The sequence below is a fragment of the Thamnophis elegans genome, chromosome 12, assembly GCF_009769535.1.
Source record: "Thamnophis elegans isolate rThaEle1 chromosome 12, rThaEle1.pri, whole genome shotgun sequence".
NCBI classification, from domain to species: domain Eukaryota; kingdom Metazoa; phylum Chordata; class Lepidosauria; order Squamata; family Colubridae; genus Thamnophis; species Thamnophis elegans.
The window spans coordinates 17,962,777-17,983,334 of NC_045552.1; the positions used below are offsets into that span (position 1 = coordinate 17,962,777).

General features: G+C 43.8%; 1 protein-coding gene across 1 annotated transcript in view; it reads left to right on the forward strand.

The window, feature by feature from the left end:
• The window catches only part of SLC9A1 (solute carrier family 9 member A1), an 83,576-nt gene that overhangs the window by 53,234 nt on the left and 9,784 nt on the right, over positions 1–20,558 (forward strand). The window contains exons 2-4 of the mRNA XM_032228091.1: positions 4,717–5,177; positions 14,147–14,397; positions 18,612–18,829. Coding sequence (XP_032083982.1) covers positions 4,717–5,177; positions 14,147–14,397; positions 18,612–18,829 — 930 coding nt within the window. The remainder of the gene's footprint in view (positions 1–4,716; positions 5,178–14,146; positions 14,398–18,611; positions 18,830–20,558) is intronic.

The window sequence follows — 20,558 nt, forward strand, 5'->3', positions numbered from 1 at the left end:
GCCCACAGAACTGGTAGTAAAAATGTTGAATCCCACCACTGGTTTACTCATGCCAGTCACATGACAGAGACGTCTTTGGACAGAGCACCCCCCACACCCCCGAGTCGGGAATGACTAGTAAATATGTGCGAGGGGAACCTTTACCTTTGCCTTATGACACAACCATGAGCATATATATATATATATATATTCATGTTTAGTCTGGTTTTCTTGCTTACTTTTGGGTGTTGCCAGTTAACATGATACCAGTATGAAAACGATGAATACCTGCTCTAAAAATAATCTCCGAAACCCCTGCGAAACTGGCTGTTTAGACCAGCTTGAGATAATAAATAGACTGCTTTAAATAATACAATGGGAGAAAGATGCTCCTTGAGTTTTCAGTGTCAGCACTTATGCAAGAATTACAAAGCTGGAACATACCCAATCAATGGTTATCCGGTTTCTTTTAAAATATCCCAACTGAAGGTGGAGCTATGCACCATTTCTTTTGGTATTGATCCCATTGTTGAAAGTCTAAGGAGATTCCAGGGTGGATTTGATTTAAATCAAGTCTATTTAAACCATTATTTAAACCATGATTTAAATCACTAGCAAAAAGGCTTGATTTAAATCAACTTTGATTTAAATCATAATTTTTAAAGAGCAACTGTCATCTCTGTCCTCCTCTGATCCACTGTTGACTCCCCAACAGTCTCATTCAGGGATGAGTTGCTGCCGGCATTACTGTTGGTTTGGTGTGCCCAGGAATCTGCACGCGTGCTCTGCACATGTGTGCATTTGCAGATAAAAAGGTCTGTGCATGCGCAAAACCTTAAAAAGTGCAAAAAAAATTTTTTTTTGCAATGCAAATTGTTCTGTACATGGGCAGAACCAGAAAACAAGATGGCACGGCCATAGAAGAACTGGTTTGGGGACGTGGCAGGCCTGGGTCGCTGCCGGTTCCAGCAACACAGTCCGCTAAGTTACTACCAGTTCGGCCGAACCGGTCCAAACTGGTAGGAACCAACCCCTGGTCCCATTCACTTTAATGGGATGGCTGGTGATGCGGCAGTGACACAACAAGGTAAGGGACATGGTAGCTAGCAGTGAGTGGCTATCCACCAAAAGGGGCTGCCATGATGGATGTAAAATGACAGGTGCTCTTTAATATTATATTTATAAGCTGCACAGAAGGTTTCGCTTTCAGTTTTACTGCTTGCCCTTCCTCCTCTAAGGCTCCTCCTTAGAACCTGGTGGTACCAATGCATTTCTCTTCAAACAATCATACACAGTTTGTAGTGTACATAGATTGGCAAAACAATGGGATAAAGGAATATTCCTGAACATTGTTTTATAATTTATCTCATCGTTACTGTGAAATTATGTGAATGCATCAATGCGGTGCATGTTATCTCAGCTTGCATTCATTGAATGAGTTTATACCAAAAATGTAAATATTGCAGAATATACAGGCTCATGCTACATACTGTAACTAACATATTCATTTCATGCTGAATAAACTAAATTATTAATATATCTTATACAGATGGATTTCTACTCCAAAAGCATTTTATTAAAATAAATTTGATAAAAATAAAAATCCTATTTTTTTAAAAAAAGTATCGATTTTTATCCACCCTGGGAGTTTCTCAGTCATCCAGGCCATGGTTGTCCGAAAGGTGCTTTTTCAGGAAGAAACTGGACTTTCTTGTTTTTTCTTTGAATGCAATTGAAAGATGAATACCCTTCGAATGGTGTGGGAGATTTTCAGAAGGACTGCAGACCACAAGAACCATTTGCACCACTCAGGTGACCCTGAGGACGCAGATAAACCTCCAAATGCCTCAACAACCCTCCAAAAGGATGCAAATGACCAGCTGATTACAAGGAGTATAAATCCTTCCATTCCCCACCATCCAGTTAGAGCTGAAGAGGCTTCTTGGATGAGAAGAGAAACGTCTTCAAAGAAAAACCAAGAAAGTCCAGTTGCCTTCTGAAAAAGCACCTTTGGGATCCCATTGCTGAAATGTTCTGACGGGTGTGAGGAAACCCCCCTGTTCAGGATTTGATCACTTCATAAAGTCCCTTCTAACCTTATACTATGTTCTGTGTTATGTTTGGTAGGGTTTCAGATTCTGTTACATTACCCTAATAAGCAATAGCGATCATTCCAGAAATTGAAATAATTCTTTTGTCAGGTTTCCTAAAAATGCCCTAATTGATTCATGAGTATTGAGCCAAGTTTCAATACAAAACTAGTTATTTATTAGGAGCACCATAGGCAAGCCTTTTTGCAATCAGATCTAGCTTTGTTTGAGTTATGAGCTGAACTTTACCCCTGTTCCTTTCCTCCCCTCATTCTGTGTCATAAATCACATTCCCCAATGAGGTGCCTCCCACCCAAGCCTGCTGCAGTAATCTGAGATCCAACCTTACCCGAAAAGTATGCGTGGAATGCGCTCCCCTCACTTCTCTCACAATGGCAACATTAGGAGTTGACATCTTGTTTATTTTTAAAAATTTAAAAATGCAAATAATTTAAATTGCCAGCTTGACAGGATAGTAAACAAACTGCAGAAGCGGTAGGACCACGCCTGTTTTTGAGAAGGCATCTCTTGTTCCTCTTATGCCATCCAACGATTACACAGGTCACCATCAACTTGAAGTCTTGCCTGACATCCAGGGAAGCATTTTGCACGATGACAGTTTTGTTATGGTGCTGTTAGTGTGGCTATTTGCATAGCTGGTTGGACACAGCAGTGGGATTCCAAATCTTTTCCTACCGGTTCTATGAGAGAGCGCTTCACGCATGCACATGTGCTTTGCGTGCAGGCACTCCTAATGCATGCATTGCATGGATGTGCAGCACTCAAAGACCGCCCTCTGTTTCAGCGCTGGTGAGCTGAGCTGTTGTTTAGCGCAGCTGAGGAGCGGCAATCCACTCTGCTGCGCAAATCAGCTGAGCTAAAAAAAACAAGGGAATATACGACAGGGAATTGTGGGAGTGGGAGGGCGGAGCCAACCAGAGGTGGTATTTGCCAGTTCTCCAAACTACTCAAAATTTCCACTACCAGTTCACCAGAACCTATCTGAACCGTTTGAATACCACTTCTGGCTGCACATACTAAACAATTACAGTGTGATGATCTATACTCAACAGCTCAACAGATCCCACTTAAAACAGATGGTCTCTTGTGCCCAGAAGTTCAGCAGGGAAGATTGAAGCCACTGAGGTGTTTATTAAAAAACGGCTGCTTCTTATGAAAAGAGTCCCTTTGCCAGAGAATTGAAGATACAACACGCTGTGCTTACCCTCATTTTGGTCCCTAAACAAAATGCCAAATTGTATTTATATAAATATTAAAAATTGATAACGGGGGTTGAGGGAAGGGCTGGGAATGATTATCTCTGTATTCAGAAGGAACAGCCAACAAAACTTCATTTTATCTCACCTCCAAGATTTGGCCAGCATTATGTTATGTCTAAATGTGCTCAGCCTTGCTTTTTTCTGGAAATTGCTCTCATGTTTAAGAGCACACCCTCCCCCCCCCCCCAAATAAAATGTTTGGTTCACCTTTGCAGGCTCGGGTTTTCCCCAGACTGCTGATCACTGTCTGTTGATGTAATTTGGGGCTACCTCACCATGCCGAGCCCAGGCTGATTGTTGGAAATAAGGAAATGATGATACACATATGACATTAAATAAAGAAGAGCAGTCAATAATTAAACTCTGCCAGGTTCCTCCTCTCTTTCAAGTCTACTGTGATACCAGATGGGAATTAAATTGGAGAGAGGAGAGGGGGGTAAGAAAGATGCAGATTCATTACAGAGAAATTGTTTTAGCTGTGCAAGTTTACAAACCAAATAAGCCCAGCTGAGTTATCTGGAATTTACTCCAGGATAACTACATGTAACATTGCAGCTAATGACATAAGAACATTTTCACGCTAATGTTCCCATTTTGCATAATCTAAGACAGTGATGGATAACCTTTTTTTGTCATCGCGTGGCGACAACGTGCACTCATGCGTGCCTGCTCCCATAATGCTATGCGCACCACGCACCTTATGCATGTGTGACCCTCCCGCGCTCTCCCCCGCATGTAGGTATTACCCCCCGGCTCCTGTTTTGGGCCTAGCAGGCCTCCCTGTAGTCTCCTGGGACCAAAAACAGGCTGTGGGCAGGGGCACCACCCCCCGCTCCCTGTCATCCCCTGTGCCTGCGCCCTGCCCCCCACGCATGTGTGGCAGAGACCCCCAAATCAGCTGGCCAGCGGGAAGCATGTGCACATGCCTGGTGGAGCTGAGCTGAGGCGACGGCACATGTGCCGGCAGAGAGGGCTCTGGGTGCCACCTGTAGCACACATGTCATAGGTTCCCCATCAGGGATCTAGGCTGATCACATAATCTAGCGTATTCTGCTGCAGAAATCAGGTTGTCCTGGAGCCAAAATGTGGCACTGTGTTTTTTTTAAAGAACCAAATCTTATTTCAGGATCCTTCAGTCGTTCACATCCAGATTCTAGGAGGTGGTGTAATAAGGCGTCTTTGGTGCTCTCTGAGCTTGGTTGTTTCTTTGCGGACATTTCATTACCAAACAGGGTAACATCATCAGGGCACAGATGATGTAAGTTTAATTTCTTGGCAAAGCTGAAGAACTGGACCGTGAAGAGGACGCAGCGTTACTGAAAGCTACTAAAATCTTGACCATATTCCTTTTTTGTCTCTACTTACAGGATTCCATGTGATTCCAACCCTTTCCAGCATAGTTCCCGAGAGCTGCTTGCTCATTGTTGTAGGACTGCTGGTCGGCGGACTCATTAAAGCCGTGGGGGAAACCCCTCCAGTCCTAAATTCCAAGGTCTTCTTCCTCTTCCTTCTCCCACCCATCATCCTGGACGCTGGTTACTTCTTGCCCTTGCGCCAGTTCACTGAGAACATGGGCACCATTTTGATTTTCGCGGTGATTGGGACATTATGGAACGCTTTCTTCGTAGGGGCTCTGATGTACGCCGTGTGCCAGGTAGCTGATCCTCTTTTATCAAACATTGGCCTCTTGCACAACCTGCTCTTTGGCAGCATCATCTCCGCGGTGGACCCTGTGGCTGTGCTGGCTGTATTTGAAGAGATTCACATCAATGAACTTTTGCACATCTTGGTGTTTGGTGAGTCGTTGCTGAATGACGCCGTTACTGTGGTAAGTAGAGCGCAGCTTTGGCAGAGCTGGCTCTGTCCTGGAATAAAGGAAGACTTTGTGGATTTGGGGCACTGTTGAAGGCAGCAAAGGAGGAGGAGACACCTACAATGTGCATGATTCAACACAATGTTCATACTCCCAAAGAAACACACTGTTCTGACCTAAGCTTCCCCAGCAGCACGAAGCCGAGTCCTCGTCCCGATAAACCCCTTTTATTTAATTCATAGTGAATTCCTCTCCAGAGTCACAGCCCACAGTCTTTCAAGGTAGTTCACAATTACCAACCTTTATCAGGCTTGGAGAGTGGCCAGGCCGATATCTTTCAGATGCTGCAATACTTGGCAAGAATGTAGGAATGAACTAATTGTCTCCTGCAAACTCCACTCCCCTTTTGCTCCTCTTTTATTCCCTATGGGAGGGGCCATTCACCGTCCACCTGTGGCCTTACTCCCAAGTTGATCCTTGTTCCTTAGCTCTTCCCTTCATCTGGCAACTCTGTGCATGAGCACATTGGGAATAGGCTCCAGCTGTTCATTTGTCTCACTGGCGTCTGACTCCGAAGGCAGCTGATAACTCTCTGCCTCTGACACACAGCCCTCGTCAGAGCCTTCCCCAGATTCCAGGACTGGCCCATGTTCCTCCCCAACCTCCTCACTGTCTGAATTTTCTGCCAGCTCCACTGCGGGCCACAACAAGAAAATCTTTACCAGTTTAATATGAGCGGTACCATATTTGAGACAGTTTGTTATAGGCACTAAAGTAGAAACCAGGAGACCATAAGTTCTAGTTGCTAAGGTTGAGAAACTTTGGATTTGGCTGTGGGCCTTGTCATAGTACTTGTCTTGCATTCCATAAATTTGTATATTTAATTTCAGGAGCTTTAGATAAGTGGGTAAAAAAGATCTTCTCTAAAGCTCACGGGACTTGCTGCTAGCCACTGTTGATAGTACTGAAGTAGTTGGACCAACAGATTGGCCTGAATATGGTAATTCATTCACTATAGTCATGGCTAATGGACTTCATAATACATTGGTTGAAACATTACTACCCTTTTAAAAAATTAAAGTATTCATTCCAGTCTCTTAATCAGAGATTCCCCAAGTGCCTAGCAATATTTATCCAAAATCCAATAGAAAACGATAAAGCCCCAAACATAATTTGGAACAAATGAAACTAAAATAGCTAATGGGCCACTAAAAAAAAGCCTTCCAGGACATCAAAAGATATTAGCAACTGGAAAAAGATGAAGGCTTTCTAAAGGTGAAGCCTGCTAAATGTCAGAAACCAAAGGCAAAGTTTGGACAAAATCGTTTAACTTCATGAAACACACTCATGCATTTGTTTTTAAATTTACTGCATTATATTTCAGGTAGACTAATATTTATTTAAAACAAGGTAGTCCTCAAACTAAGATCATTCATTTAGCGACCATTCAAACTTATGACACTGGAAAAAAGTGACTTGCAACAGGTTGTTGTTGTTAGTTGCGAAGTTGTGTCAGACCCATCGCAACCTCATGGACAATGTTCCTCCAGGCCTTCCTGTCCTCTACAATCCTCTGGAGTCCATTTAAGCTCACGCCTACTGCTTCAGTGACTTCCTCCAGCCACCTCATCCTCTGTCGTCCCCTTCTTCTTTTGCCCTCCATCGTTCCCAGTATGAGGCTCTTCTCCAGGGAGTCCTTCCTTCTCATTAGGTGGCCAAAGTCTTTGAGTTTCCTCTTCAGGAACTGGCCTTCTAAAGAGCAGTCAGGGTTGATCTCCTCAAGGACTGACCGGTTTGATTGCCTTGCAGTCCAAGGGACTTGCAGGAGTCTTCTCCAGTACTATAGTTCAAAGGTCTCCATTCTTTGGTGCTCAGCCTTTCTTATAGTCCAACTTTCACAGCCATAAATTGCAACTGGGAAAACCATAGCCTTGACTATATGCACATTTTTGGCAGGGTATTTTTAGTATGCTGTCTAGATTTGCCATCGCTTTCCTTCCCAGGAGCAAGTGTCTTTTAATTTCTTGACTGCAGTCCTCATATGTGGTGATCTTGGAGCCCAGGAAAATAAAATCTGTCACTGCCTCCATTTCTTCCCCATCTATTTGTCAGTAATTGAGAGGGCTGGAAGCCATGATCTTAGTGTTCTTAATGTTGATACAACACTTAAAACCATAGCAGTACCCTCATTGCCACAGGATCAACATTCAGGGACTTGGCAATTGGCCTATATTTACCAGGATTACAGAATCCCAGGGTCACGTGACCAGCATTTGCCATTATTTTATTTCATTTGATTAATTTATTTCATTTTTTAAAAATGTGTGTGCCTCCTGTCTCATCTAGAAATGACTCTAGACGGCTAACAGAACATTAAAAACAGATAAACCTTTAAATGAGAAAACAATAATTAACAGCAATAACAATAATTTACAGTTGAAAGATGGGGGAAGGGAGTACAAAGTACATGGGGAGAGGTGGGGGTCTTCTCTTAATCCAGTAGCCCCCTCCAAAGTGGTGCCCCTTTCCATACAGGCCAACTGGTAGAACCAGACCTTCAGGTTATGGAAGGTCAGGAGGGCGGGTGGCTGGGTGTAGATCTCACCTGATGGGTTTACCCTAGCTTACAATTTTAAAAAAAATGGCAGGTTTATGTTACATTTCACAGCTCTGTGAGCAATTCAGAACAGATTGGAAAATGTCAGCTTTGCTTGAAGTAATTCTGAGTTATGGATGGGAGGATATAGAAGACCAGCCTCCCGGACAAGGGAAATTGGCAAATCAGTAGCGTGGCAAGATGTGGACAACTTAGCAGTGACGGTCAATTATGAGATGATTTGTATAAAGCAAGGGCCCTGTTGGAATGACCTGAAAATAAATTGGCTGGGTAACACTTGAGTTGATTGGTGGAGGTTTGTTGTTAGTGAGCTGGTTAACAAATTATTAAAAGTTGGAAAGACAATTGTTTGTTCTCTATAGCTGTTGTGTAGCTCTTCTGAGGTCCCCCCGGTTCTCTGTTATTTTAGATACAGGATCAGGTCTATTGTTAGAGCACGTGTGTGCGTGCCCACACCCACAGTGCAATCGCCCCACCCCCCTACAGCCCATTTTGGGCCTTGCAATCCTCCTTGAAGCCTCCTGAATCCAAAAATGGGGTGCGGCGGGGACTTGCACGGCAGAGACCCAAAAATCAGCTGGCCGGCGGGAGGTGTAAATTCATGCGTGGTGGAGCTGAACTGGGCAATGGCTCACATGCCCACAGAGAGGGTTCCACATGCTACCTGCTGCATGCATGCCATAGGTTCGTCATCAAGGGCCTAGTCTATTACTTTTTCTGTTTATCAAGAACACTCTTAGAGAACATTACAGTCCTGAGCTCTAAACGAGGTTGTTTCCTCTTTGGCAGGAAATACTACCCCAGCATTTGTACTGAAGAAAGAGTCAAGTCCTGGTCATCTCCTTCATAGGAAGTGACATTTTGTCATTCATCCTGGGTACAAAAGGGTTAGTTGTGCTCAAACATTATTCTGCAAAGATGGCATCAGAACTGCCATCTCATGCCCGCGCTTTGCATTCGCTAAGCTGCCAGTCTGCCATGAACTAGGGGGGGGGGGGGAAGAAGGGAGCTGGATGGGGGTGAAGAAGGTTAGTGACTCATTGTACCTTCCAGACTAGAGACTCAACTTCAAGGTCAGACTGCTGGGAAAGGCATGCACCTCCGCACCGTCTACTCTACAGTTGAAGAGACCATTCCCAAAACATTTTATTTGAAAGGGATTGGACAATGAGGGATCAACAATGGGAAGGGACAAAGAGGAAAAAGTTAACTGGGAAAGTTTGGCGCGCGAACTTCAGTTCTGACTTTGCTATATTGTAATCAACTTGGCCTTTAGTAAAGAAAAAACATCCACAACAAATGGAGTCGAGAGTTGTTCTTCCTTAAAGGACTAAGTTGGGGCAGGACTGACAGATGGTTTGCAGGCAGGGTGTAATGGCATGTGGAAATGGCTTTGAGACAGGGCCACCAAGGAAACAGATGAAAGGCAGTTTAATCCACAACATGTGAGGAAGAGGCTCAGAAAAAAACCCTTCTTGGTTTGGAGGCTATAAAGGGAACCAGGAGGGAAGATAAAGTACTTTGAGACTTGCAAGATTCTGCTAATGTAACTTTACAGTAAAGTAGATGTCAGCCCTGAAACCATCTTGGAAAACCTTCAACAAGGTGGATTGCAGCTGTGAGAATGTGAAGGGCAGGTAGAGATAGCTGGGGGAGAAATGCAGCCAAAATAACATTCTTTCCCATGGGAGCCAGGAGTTTGGAAGGCGTGGACCTGAGACAGCCGGAGGAGGGCCATGAGATGGATGTGTAACTTGGGGGGCATGAACTATGGGTTTTGATTGGGTGGGGAAAACCTCGAGTCCTTCACCAGCTGTGCGAGTATGGCGTAAAGCGAAATACCATTCATGCATCATCACCAAATCTCCAAAACCGTAAAGCCTACAAACTTGAAATTTGGCGTGTATGTTTCTCTTGGCTTCTAGGTGCTCACTAAAAAACAAATTTTTTGAAATGACCATCAGATCATTAGTATTTCTTAAGTTATTATTACCACGCTCTGATGCTAAGGAGTTAGACCAGTGCTTCTCAACCTTGGTCACTTGAAGATGTCTGGACTTCAACTCCCAGAATTCCCCAGCCAGCATTCGCTGGCTGGGGAATTCTGGGTGTTGAAGTCCAGACATCTTCAAGTGGCCAAAGTTGAGAAACACTGAGTTAGACTAAGGGAGAGAAGGGGATAAGATAGAAGAGGCCTCTGTGGGGCAAGCCTGAGGGAGAGAAGGGGAGAGGAGAGGCCGATTATAACTACTCATTAATTTTCAAGCGGTAAGTGTCGATTTATCAAACCCGATCGTAGTGGAGCCCAGGTATCCAGCTAGTTCCTAATACATTTAACTTTGAGGAAACTCCAGGCCTCAGAGTTTTGATTTTGTTGGGACTGTTACTTGGAAACCTGACAGCAGAATTAGTTCATCCGGTCATATTTCCTGTCTAGTGCAGTGTTTTTCAACCTTTTTTGTGCAAAGGCACACTTTTTTCATGAAAAAAATCACGAGGCACACCACCATTAGAAAATGTTAAATTTTTTTAACTCTGTGCCTATATTGACTATATATAAAGTAATTCTCCCACGGCACACCTTACACTATGTCACGGCACACTAGTGTGCCGCGGCACAGTGGTTGAAAAACACTGGTCTAGTGTACCACATGTATCTTACACAGCAACCCTTGAAGTAGACTTTGTCTTCTCCCAACTCTGTGTCTCATGCAGATTATCATAACTTGTAGCAATGTTAACTATAATAACATGCATAGAAAAAGAAAAAATCTGGAAAGGAATTTTCTTGCACACCATTTATATTCTAAGTTGCATTTTATGGGGAATCCGCTATGGTTAATGTAAGAGATCTACTGTGCTTTCAATTCCCTAACGTAAGGAAGGTCCCTTTCTCCTTCCTCATCAGGAGGCATTTGAAAGAGCAGAGAGGATAGAGTGGAAAAACTGGCTTTAACCATGTTATTTTATTTATAGCTGGGACAACGAAAGGGCACGAAGGAGTGACTAATTTGTTCAAAGTCACGATTGCTACATGGCTCAAGAAGGTCTCTGTAAATTCAGTGAGATGCCAAAATGATATACATCTCTTCTTCCTTTGTCCAGTTTTCTCCTGTTCAGTTGGAACTACTATATTTTTCGGAATAGAAGACGCACCTTTCCTCCCCCCAAAAAAGAGGCTGAAAATTTGGGTGCATCTTATACACCGAATGTAGCCCCACCCACCACCACCAGAGGTCAAAAACGCCAGGCACGGAGAAGGCAATGGTCTGTGGCAATCCCTGCAGCCTGAAACAGCTGATAGGGACTATTCTGGCAGTCGATCCACCATCAATCAGCTGTGCTGAATCAGGCTGCAAGAAGTGTTGAAGCTGACCTGAATGGTCAGAGTTTTCAGCAGCAATCACATTCAGAAATCACAGTAACTGATTCAGCAGAATTCATAGTAATAATAATAATATACAATACATTACCAAAAGCAGATTTTCCAAGGTAGCAGTAATTACAAGCAAAACACAAGCAGTTTCACTTTCAGTTCTCGGCCCTGCTTCTTCTTGCTCACACAGCAAATTTCAGAGTCCAAATAGCCCTCATTGTCTAACTTAGTTGCTATGCCTAGTCATTGGTTGACCTTGTTACCATGTGTTAGCTAAATATCATGGATGCTGATAAGCAGAGGTAGAATTTTTTTCTTATTTTCCTCCCCAAAAACTAAGGTGTATCTTACACTCCAGAGCATGTGTCACTTGTCCCAGCTTCTGCCAACCTAGCACTTCGAAAGCATGTAAAAATGTCATTAGAAAAATAGGGACCACCTTTGGTGGGAAGGTAACAGCGTTCCGTGTGACTTTGGCATTTAGCCATGCCAACCACATGACGACGGAGACGTCTTCAGACAGTGCTGGCTCTTCGGCTTTGAAACGGAGATGAGTATCTCCCCCTAGAGCTAGGAATGACTAGCATATATGTGTGAGGGGAACCTTTACATTTACCTTTATAAACCTCTTAGAGAGGACTGTGAAAGCACTATAAAGTGCTTTGTAAGTGATATCGCTATAACTTGTAATCCATTGTAGAGAAAACTTTGAAAACTGGAAAGGCGTTGAAAATGAAAGAGGAGGGATAACAGGAGAGTTACTGGGAAGAAGAAATAAGGAGAGCTATTTTGACTGAAATTTCAAAGAAAGAATTCACTGTGGAGCAAATGTTTGATTATATTCCGCCCCAGTCTTTCTAAATAAAATAACATTAACATGAATTTTAGTAGCAAAAAAAAAAAAAAAAGCTCTCTGTGGCTGAATATGTTTGGAAATACATTTTGATGTCTTATGTACAAACAGGAGGCTAAAAATAAGTGTACAGTATTTAAATGTTAGTGCAGTGTTCTATTCTTAGCCAGTTTTGTTTTAAATCAAAAGCAGAGTGGAAAAAGAGAAATTGCCCATTTAGAGCAACTGATATGTATGGAAGCCCTTGAAAACAATTGCCCAGCAACATGGTGCCATTTACATTCAAAAAAAACTTAACAAGGCTGAACTTAGCTTGTATTTCAATAGAAGACTGCCAGGGAAGATATCAGGACTGACAGTTAATAAACCATCATTTGTTTAAACCAGAAATGAATGCCAAATCCTCATCAGCTTCTCTTCTATACAAAGTTTGGCTCTTTAAGTTTAAACCGAGATTTGAGACCGATTTTACTAACCACCCTCTGAAATTATTACTGGATCTTGATTTACAATTGGAGTGGTGCGGTGGCTTAGAGGTGCAGCTCCCGCCTCACCATGAGGTCGATCCTAGGTAGAGGCAAATATTTCTCTCTCTGGGCACACTGTGAATATATCTGCTGAATATAGCTCCGTGTTGATGTCAGGAAGGGCATCTGGCCATTAAAACACACTGCTAGCTCCATTCGGTTGCCCAGACTCCACCTGCAAGGGATTATGAAATGAAGATGATGATCTTGATTTACAATTGAAGTATTTTTGTTGTTGTTAGTTGCAAAATCGTCTCCAATCCATCACGACCCCAAGGACAGTGTTCCTCCAGGCTTCCTGTCTTCTACTATCCTCTGGAGTCCATTTAAGCTCATGCCTGCTGCTTCAGTGACTCCATCCATCCACCTCATTCTCTGTCGTCTCCTCCTTCTTTTGCCCTCAGTCTTTCCCAGCATGAGGCTCTTCTCCAGTGAGTCCTTCCTTCTCATCAGGTGGCCAAAGTATTTGAGTTTCCTCTTCAGGAGCTGCCCTTCTAAAGAGCAATCAGGGTTGATTCTCCTCTAGGACTGACCGGTTTGATCGCCTTGCAGTCCAAAGGACTTGCAGGAGTCTTCTCCAGCACCAGAGTTCAAAGGCCTCCATTCTTTGGCCCTCAGCCTTCCTTATGGTCCAACCTTTACAGCCATACATTGCAACTGGGAAAACCAGAGCCTGGACTATACACACTTTTGTTGGCAGGGTGATGTCATTATATGAGGTGGCGCAGTGGTTAAATGCAGCACTGCAGGCTACTGCTAGATCAGCAGTTCAGCGGTTCAAATCTCACCGGCTCAGGGTTGACTCAGCCTTCCATCCTTCCGAGGTGGGTAAAATGAGGACCCAGATTGTTGGGGGCAATATGCTGACTCTCTGTAAACCGCTTAGAGAGGGCTGAAAGCCCTATGAAGCGGTATATAAGTCTACTGCTATTGCTATATCACAGACTCCATCCAGCCGCCTCATTCTCTGTCATCCCCTTCTTTTGCCCTCAATCGTTCCCAGCATCAGACTCCTCTCCAGGGAGTCCTTCCTTCTCATTAGGTGGCCAAAGTATTTGAGTTTCACCTTCAGGATCTGAAGTATACCCGTATTAAAACCCATGTCTCCATTTGAAATGCCACAGAACTCAGCTCAGGTGATAATGTGGAAGCCAGTATATGAGAGAAGGAAAGAAATTGTGCAGGACTGTTCCTTGCCGGCTCCCTTAATGTACTGGATAGTCCTCAGCTTACAACAGTTTGTTCAGTGACCGTTCAAACTTACAATGGCACTGAAAAAAGTGACTTTTGACTGTTTTCCACCCTTATGACCATTCCAGCATCCCCATGTTCACATGATTAAAACTGTTTACTGGCCGGATGCCTCCCTGTCACCAGTACGGAGTTATATTCAGCAGATACATTCTCAGAGAGAGAAATATCTGCCTAGGATCAAACTCACAGCCTCCTGATTGTGAGGTGATAGCTTTACTCTAGGCCACCGCACCACTCTTTCTCCTTCCCTTTGTGGGATAGTAATTCCCTTTTGTGTTGGCACACCTATTGGCAACCTCTGATCACTGCCTTGGTGGGCTGAGACGGTTTTTCTCTCCCTCCTTTGTGTCTCTACAGGTACTCTACCACCTTTTTGAAGAGTTTGTCGGCTTTCCAAAAGTCACCATCACAGACATCGTCCTGGGCTTCCTGAGCTTCTTTGTGGTGGCCCTGGGGGGCGTCTTTGTCGGGATGGTCTATGGCATAATTGGAGCCTTCACCTCCCGCTTTACCTCCCACATCCGGGTCATCGAACCTCTTTTCGTCTTTCTGTACAGTTACATGGCATATCTGTCTGCAGAAGTCTTCCACCTGTCAGGCATCATGGCGTAAGTATGAGACTGGGATGGAGGCAAGTAGTGCCCTTCAGGCATTTTGGACTGGAGCTCTCAGCAATCCCAATTAACATAGCACTTTGGAAGGGATTAGAGAAGGGACATGGTGGCTCAGAATGATCAGCAGTTCGGCAGTTCGAATCCCTAGCGCCGCATAATGGCATGAGCTCCTGTTACTGGTCCCAGCTTCTGCCAACCTAGCAGTTCAAAAGCACGTAAAAAATGCAAGTAGAAAAATAGGAACCACCCTTGGTGGGAAGGTAACAGTGTTCCATGTGCCTTCGACATTTAGTCATACTGGCCAGATAACCACGGAATTGGCTTAGAAACGGAGATGAGCATCTAGAGTTGGCGTTTAGTCAAGCCGGCCACATGACCACAGAGATGTCTTCAACAGCGCTGCCTCTTCAGCTTTGAAATGGATATATATATATATATATATATATATATATATATATATATATATATATATATATATATATATATATAGCATTTGTGCTGATAAATAAATAAATGGAGACTAGTATAGATCTATTTCAAGCTATTTAGCTCTCATCAGCTAGCCATACCCTTACTGGGATTCGAACCTGGGCTGTATTACATATTAGGCAGCTGTATTAGCCACTAGGCCACAGGTTCTCCTCCTTTATCAGCTATATACATACATACATACATACATACATAAATACACACGCACACACACACACACACATATATACATACATACATATATACATACACATATACACTATTATTCCCCTCTTATTTCTATCACTATTTTAACTTTTTTTTTCATATCACTATAATATTCAAAGACATTTCTTTTCTATTTTTCATAGACTGTGGGGGCAATTTGTTGACTCAATTTGCTAAAAAAAAATATCTGTAGCCCGCTTAGAGAGGGCTGAAAGCCCTATGAAGCGGTATATAAGTCTAATTAATAATAAATAAATAAATAAATAAATAAATAAATAAATAAATAAATAAATAAATAAATAAATAAATGTTTCCCTTATTTAGATATTCACATCTATTTATGTTAAAATTTCATCCTTCATTTTTTCATTATTAAATGTCTCAATGTACACTTCTAATACCAATCACAATCACATCACTTAAACATTTCAAGTGCATCTATTCATGTTCTTTCCAGTCCTCCAATCCATGTGCTTCTACTCTGTTAATAGACCATTTTTGCCTTGTTGCTATGTCCATGAAGTTTCTAGGAGTTGAGGTTGACTTTAGATCGTAACCTTTAGAGTTGGGTTCTCCAAACTTGGCAACTTTAAGACTTGTGGATTTCAACTCCCAGAATTCTCCAGCCAGCCACAAGTCTTAAAGTTGCCAATTTTGGAGCCTTGTAAGTCGCTGAACTTAACCGTGGCTTCTAAAATGCATAGATATATCAACTCATATTTCTCCTCTGAACTCCAGAGGTGAAGTAACTGAGCACAGTGGAATTTTGTCCAGTGTTAGTGTATATAGATAGTCCCCAACTTATGACTGCAGTTGAAGCCAGAATTTCTGTTGGTAAGCAAGGCAGTTATTAAATAAATCTGACTTCTTCAATTGACTTCGCATGTTTAAAGGCGGCTGGCAGAGTTGTAAGTGGGACGCTACAACCGTTGTAAATATGTACTAGTTGCCAAGTATCAGGATTTTGATCATGGGGATACTGTGATGGTCATAAGTGAGATGTCTGGTCATAGAATAGAATAGGAATTCTTTATTGGCCAAGTGTGATTGGACACACAAGGAATTTATCTTTGGTGCATATGCTCTCAGTGCACATAAAGAAGAATAGAATAGAATAGAACAGAATAGAATAGGAATTCTATATTGGCCAAGTGTGATTGGACACACAAGGAATTTGTCTTTGGTGCAGATGCTCTCAGTGTACATAAGGAGAATAAAATACATTCATCAGGAATAAAAAGATACAACACTTAGTGATAGTCAAGGTTACTAATAAGCTATCAAATCATACTAGGAAACAAATAAAACAATATAAATTGAAAGATACAAGCAACATGGTTATAGTCATAAGTGGGAAGAGATAGATACTAGGAAGGAAGAGAAGAATAATAGTAATACAGCCTTAGTAAAGGATTTAATAGTGTGGTGGGAATTAGTTGTTAAGCAGAGTGATGGGATTTGGGGGAAAAACTGTCCTTGCGTCTAGTTGTTCTGGTGTGCAGTGCTCTATAGCGTTGTTTTGAGGGTAGGAGTTGAAACAATTTTTGTCCAGGATGTGTGGGGTTTGTAAATATTTTTACAACCCTCTTTTTGACTCGTGCAGTGTATAGGTCCTCAGTGGAAGGCAGGTTGGTAGCCATTGTTTTTTCTGCAGTTCTAATTATCCTCTGAAGTCTGTGTCTGTCTTGTTGAGTTGCAGAACCAAACCAGGCAGTTATGGAGGTGCAGATGACAGAGTCAATAATTCCTCTGTAGAACTGAATCAGCAGCTCTTTAATAAGTCCCTTTTTTCAGTGCCATCGTAACTGAATTTTTTCTTCTCTGGCCTAACTGCCGGAAGGAAGACTTTGCTTTTAGTTGCTCTCGGGGCTCCAACGAAGCATTTTGCCTGTCCTCCATTTTGTCCCCCAATTCTCTTGGAGCCTTACAGAACAGAAGCTTTCTGCCAAGCTTGCGGGGTGACTCATCCTCCGGCTCCCTGGCTGACGACGCCAATACTGTCAGCAGAATCGACTGGAAAACCTCCCTCGCTATAAAACCAGCAGAGACAAGAGCTCCAACTCAGTCAGGGCCATAAAAGAAGTGGCCGGGGAGGGGGGAGTGGAGGGGGGAAGAGCGCAGTGGGGGATTCATGCAACCTTTCGGATTCAGCGGTTCTTGGCCCCGTCTTACTGATGCGCTTCCCTTAGGAATGTGGATGAGTCATTGTAGATCAACTGCTGAGCTATAATCTTGACTTATCCTGATTAGCTAGGTAAAGAAATGGAGAGAAATGGCTGGGGGGCAACAGGTTTCTAGTTCACCTCTTCCTGCCCCCTCCTCCCCCCCCCCACAACTGGCAGGGGTGAATTGGAAGATTTGTGTGTGTGTGTCTCTCTCTCACACACATCCTTATTACTGAACTACAGTTTCACAACCCCTGAGTCTTCCTTCCTTCCTTCCTTCCTTCCTTCCTTCCTTCCTTCCTTCCTTCCTTCCTTCCTTCCTTCCTTCCTTCCTTCCTTTTTTCCTTCCTTCCTTCCTTCCTTCCTTCCTCTCTCTCTCACATCCCCATTACTGAACTACAGTTTTTACTACAACCCCTGAGTCTGTCTCCCTCCCTCCCTCCCTCCCTCCCTCCCTCTCTGTTATTGTATTTTTGTTATAAGCTATTTGAAAGAAAAGATAATGAGCAAAAAGACAAAGGACTACAATACAAAATGAATAAACACATAATTTAAACATGGCCCAGAAAGAGTATATCCGTAGGTAGGGAACATGTGAAAAATACGTTAAATTGTTTGAAAAGATTAAAAGTCACTGTTTAAGCTCTAAGCTAAAAGAACATATGGGAGCCTAGGCTGGGTGTGAAGCCATGGGAAAGCCACTTCCTCTAACAGCATATTTTAGTCTTGCGTAGGGGTTAAAGAGGAAAGATGTCTCCCACTTACTCATACATAGGCAGTTTCCGATTGCCAGGGACAACCAAACGAACGCTTAACAGAAGATTTTATATTAAGGCTCATTTTTGAGTGATATAAATAAGGGCTCAGTGGCTAAGACACTGAGTTTGTCAATCAGAAAGGTTGGCAGTTTGGTGGTTCGAATCCCTAGCGCCGAGTAATGGAGTGAGCTCCCGCTACTTGTCCCAGCTTCTGTCAATGTAGCAGTTCGAAAGCACGTAAAAATGCAAGTAGAAAAATAGGGACCACATTGGTGGGAAGTAACAGTGTTCCATGTGACTTTAGTGTTTAGTCATGCCGGCCACATGACCACAGAGATGTCTTCGGACAGCTCTGGCTCTTCGGCTTTGAAATGGAGAAGAGCACCGCCCCCTAGAGTCAGGAATGACTGGCACATATGTGTGAGAGGAACCTTTACCTTTACCTTAGATAGCTCCTACAAGCATTCCTCTCTCCATCTTTTCCTTCCGAGCGTGATCATCCGATGGAATGGAATACCTTCTCAGCAAGATGAGGGAGGTTGGTGGCCTCTTTGCTCTTCCCACAGACCCATTTCTCTCTTTTTTGCAGGCTGATCGCCGCAGGGGTGGTGATGCGCCCATATGTGGAGGCCAATATCTCCCACAAGTCCCATACAACCATCAAATATTTCCTGAAGATGTGGAGCAGCGTCAGCGAGACCCTTATCTTCATCTTTCTTGGTGTCTCCACCGTGGCCGGGCAGCACCAGTGGAACTGGGCCTTCATCATTTGCACCCTGATTTTCTGCTTGATTGCCAGGGTTTTAGGTCTGGACATGTTGCTCAAGTGGGAAACAGGGCAGGGGTGATGAATGAAAGTTACTGGTTATCTCCTTTAAAGCCCTACATGGCTTGGGGTCCAGGCTGTTTGAAGACCCACCTCTCCTATGTTAAGCATCTACCCCGCCCACCAGAGTGTGAAGACGAGGTCTATTGTAGGTATTAGGACAGGGGGGACGGGGTGTCTCAGTGGCTAAGACTCTGAGCTTGTCGATCAGAAAGGTCAGCAGTTTGGTGGGTCGAATCCCTAGCATAACAGAGTAAACTCCCGTTACTTGTCCCAGCTTCTGCCAACCTAGCAGTTGGAAAGCATGTAGAAAATGCAAGTAGAAAAGTATGAAGGTGGGAAGGTAACAGCGTTCCAGGTGCCTTCGGCATTTAGTCATGCCGGCCACATGACCATGGAGTCGTCTTCGGACAGCGCTGGCTCTTTGGCTTTGAAACAGAGATGAGAAACCACCCCCTAGAGTCAGGAACAATTAGCACATTTGTGCGAGGGGAATCTTTACCTTTGCTATTCATTAGGACGGCACACCTTGTGGGATCCAAGGTAAAGGGCTTTCTCCATGGTGGCCCCCTCCCTGGGGAATATCATTGCCTCAAAGATAAGTCCCCCCCCCTTGTTACTTTTCTGGAAGATGTAGTTTTAGTCCATGGTCGACAAAACCTCTGACAAAAGATCCCCAGGTTGATACAGAGCCCATTGGGTGGCTGGCATGAGTGTGTGATCATCGCTGCTGGGATGGATGGAGGTTGCTGGGTTTTTACACTGTGACATTTTGATGTTGTTAGTCATTGTGTGCATTGATTCACATAATAAATTAAAGAAATAAATAAGTGCCACTGGCAAACTCCCCTACCAACTTTTACAGGAAGTCTCTAGGCATCAAATCGACAGAGCGAGAACATGTTGGTATCACCTAAATTTCTGGGCCATTGCTCCTGTTAGGATGTAGGGGGGCACTGTGTGCAGCGGGGATGTTCCTGTGCCCCAGAGAGATGCTTAGGAAACTGGCTGGGTTTGTATAACATACTATATGAGCCGTGGTGGCACAGTGGTGAGAGTGCAGTATTGCAGGCTACGTCTGCTGCCTGTCGGCTGCCTGCAATTTGGCAATTCAAATCTCACCAGGCTCAAGGTTGACTCAGCTTTCCAGCCTTCCGAGGTGGGTGAAATGAGGATCCAGATTGGTGGGAGCAAGAGGCTGACTCTGTAAACTGCTTAGAGGGGGCTACAAAGCACTGTGAAGCGGTATATAAGTCTAAGTCAGTGAACCTTTTCGGCCGCGAGTGCCAAAAAGGGAACGTGCGTGCCGCTTGTCTGGGACGCAATCCAGAAGAGGAGCTGCCCAGGGGGCATGTATGCACCGGAACATGAACTTCCAGTTTCCTCCATGCACATGCGCACCAGCCAGCTACTCTTCCAGTTACTGGCACACATGTGCATGTGAGATATCAGTTGGCCGGCAGACATGCTGACCCTGGAAAATGGAAGACCAGATCTTCCCGTTTCCAGCACTGCTGCACACATGAAGGCCAGCTGACTTCATGTGTGTGTGCATGCCAGAAACCCAGAAGAGGAATGGAGAATGCCATGTGTGCCACACGACATGGCTCCGCGTGCCACTTTGGGCATGCGTGCCAATGGTTTGCCATCATGGGTCTAAGTGCTATTGCTTTTAGAGTATGAGAGTACCCCTTGGCAAAATAGGTGGCA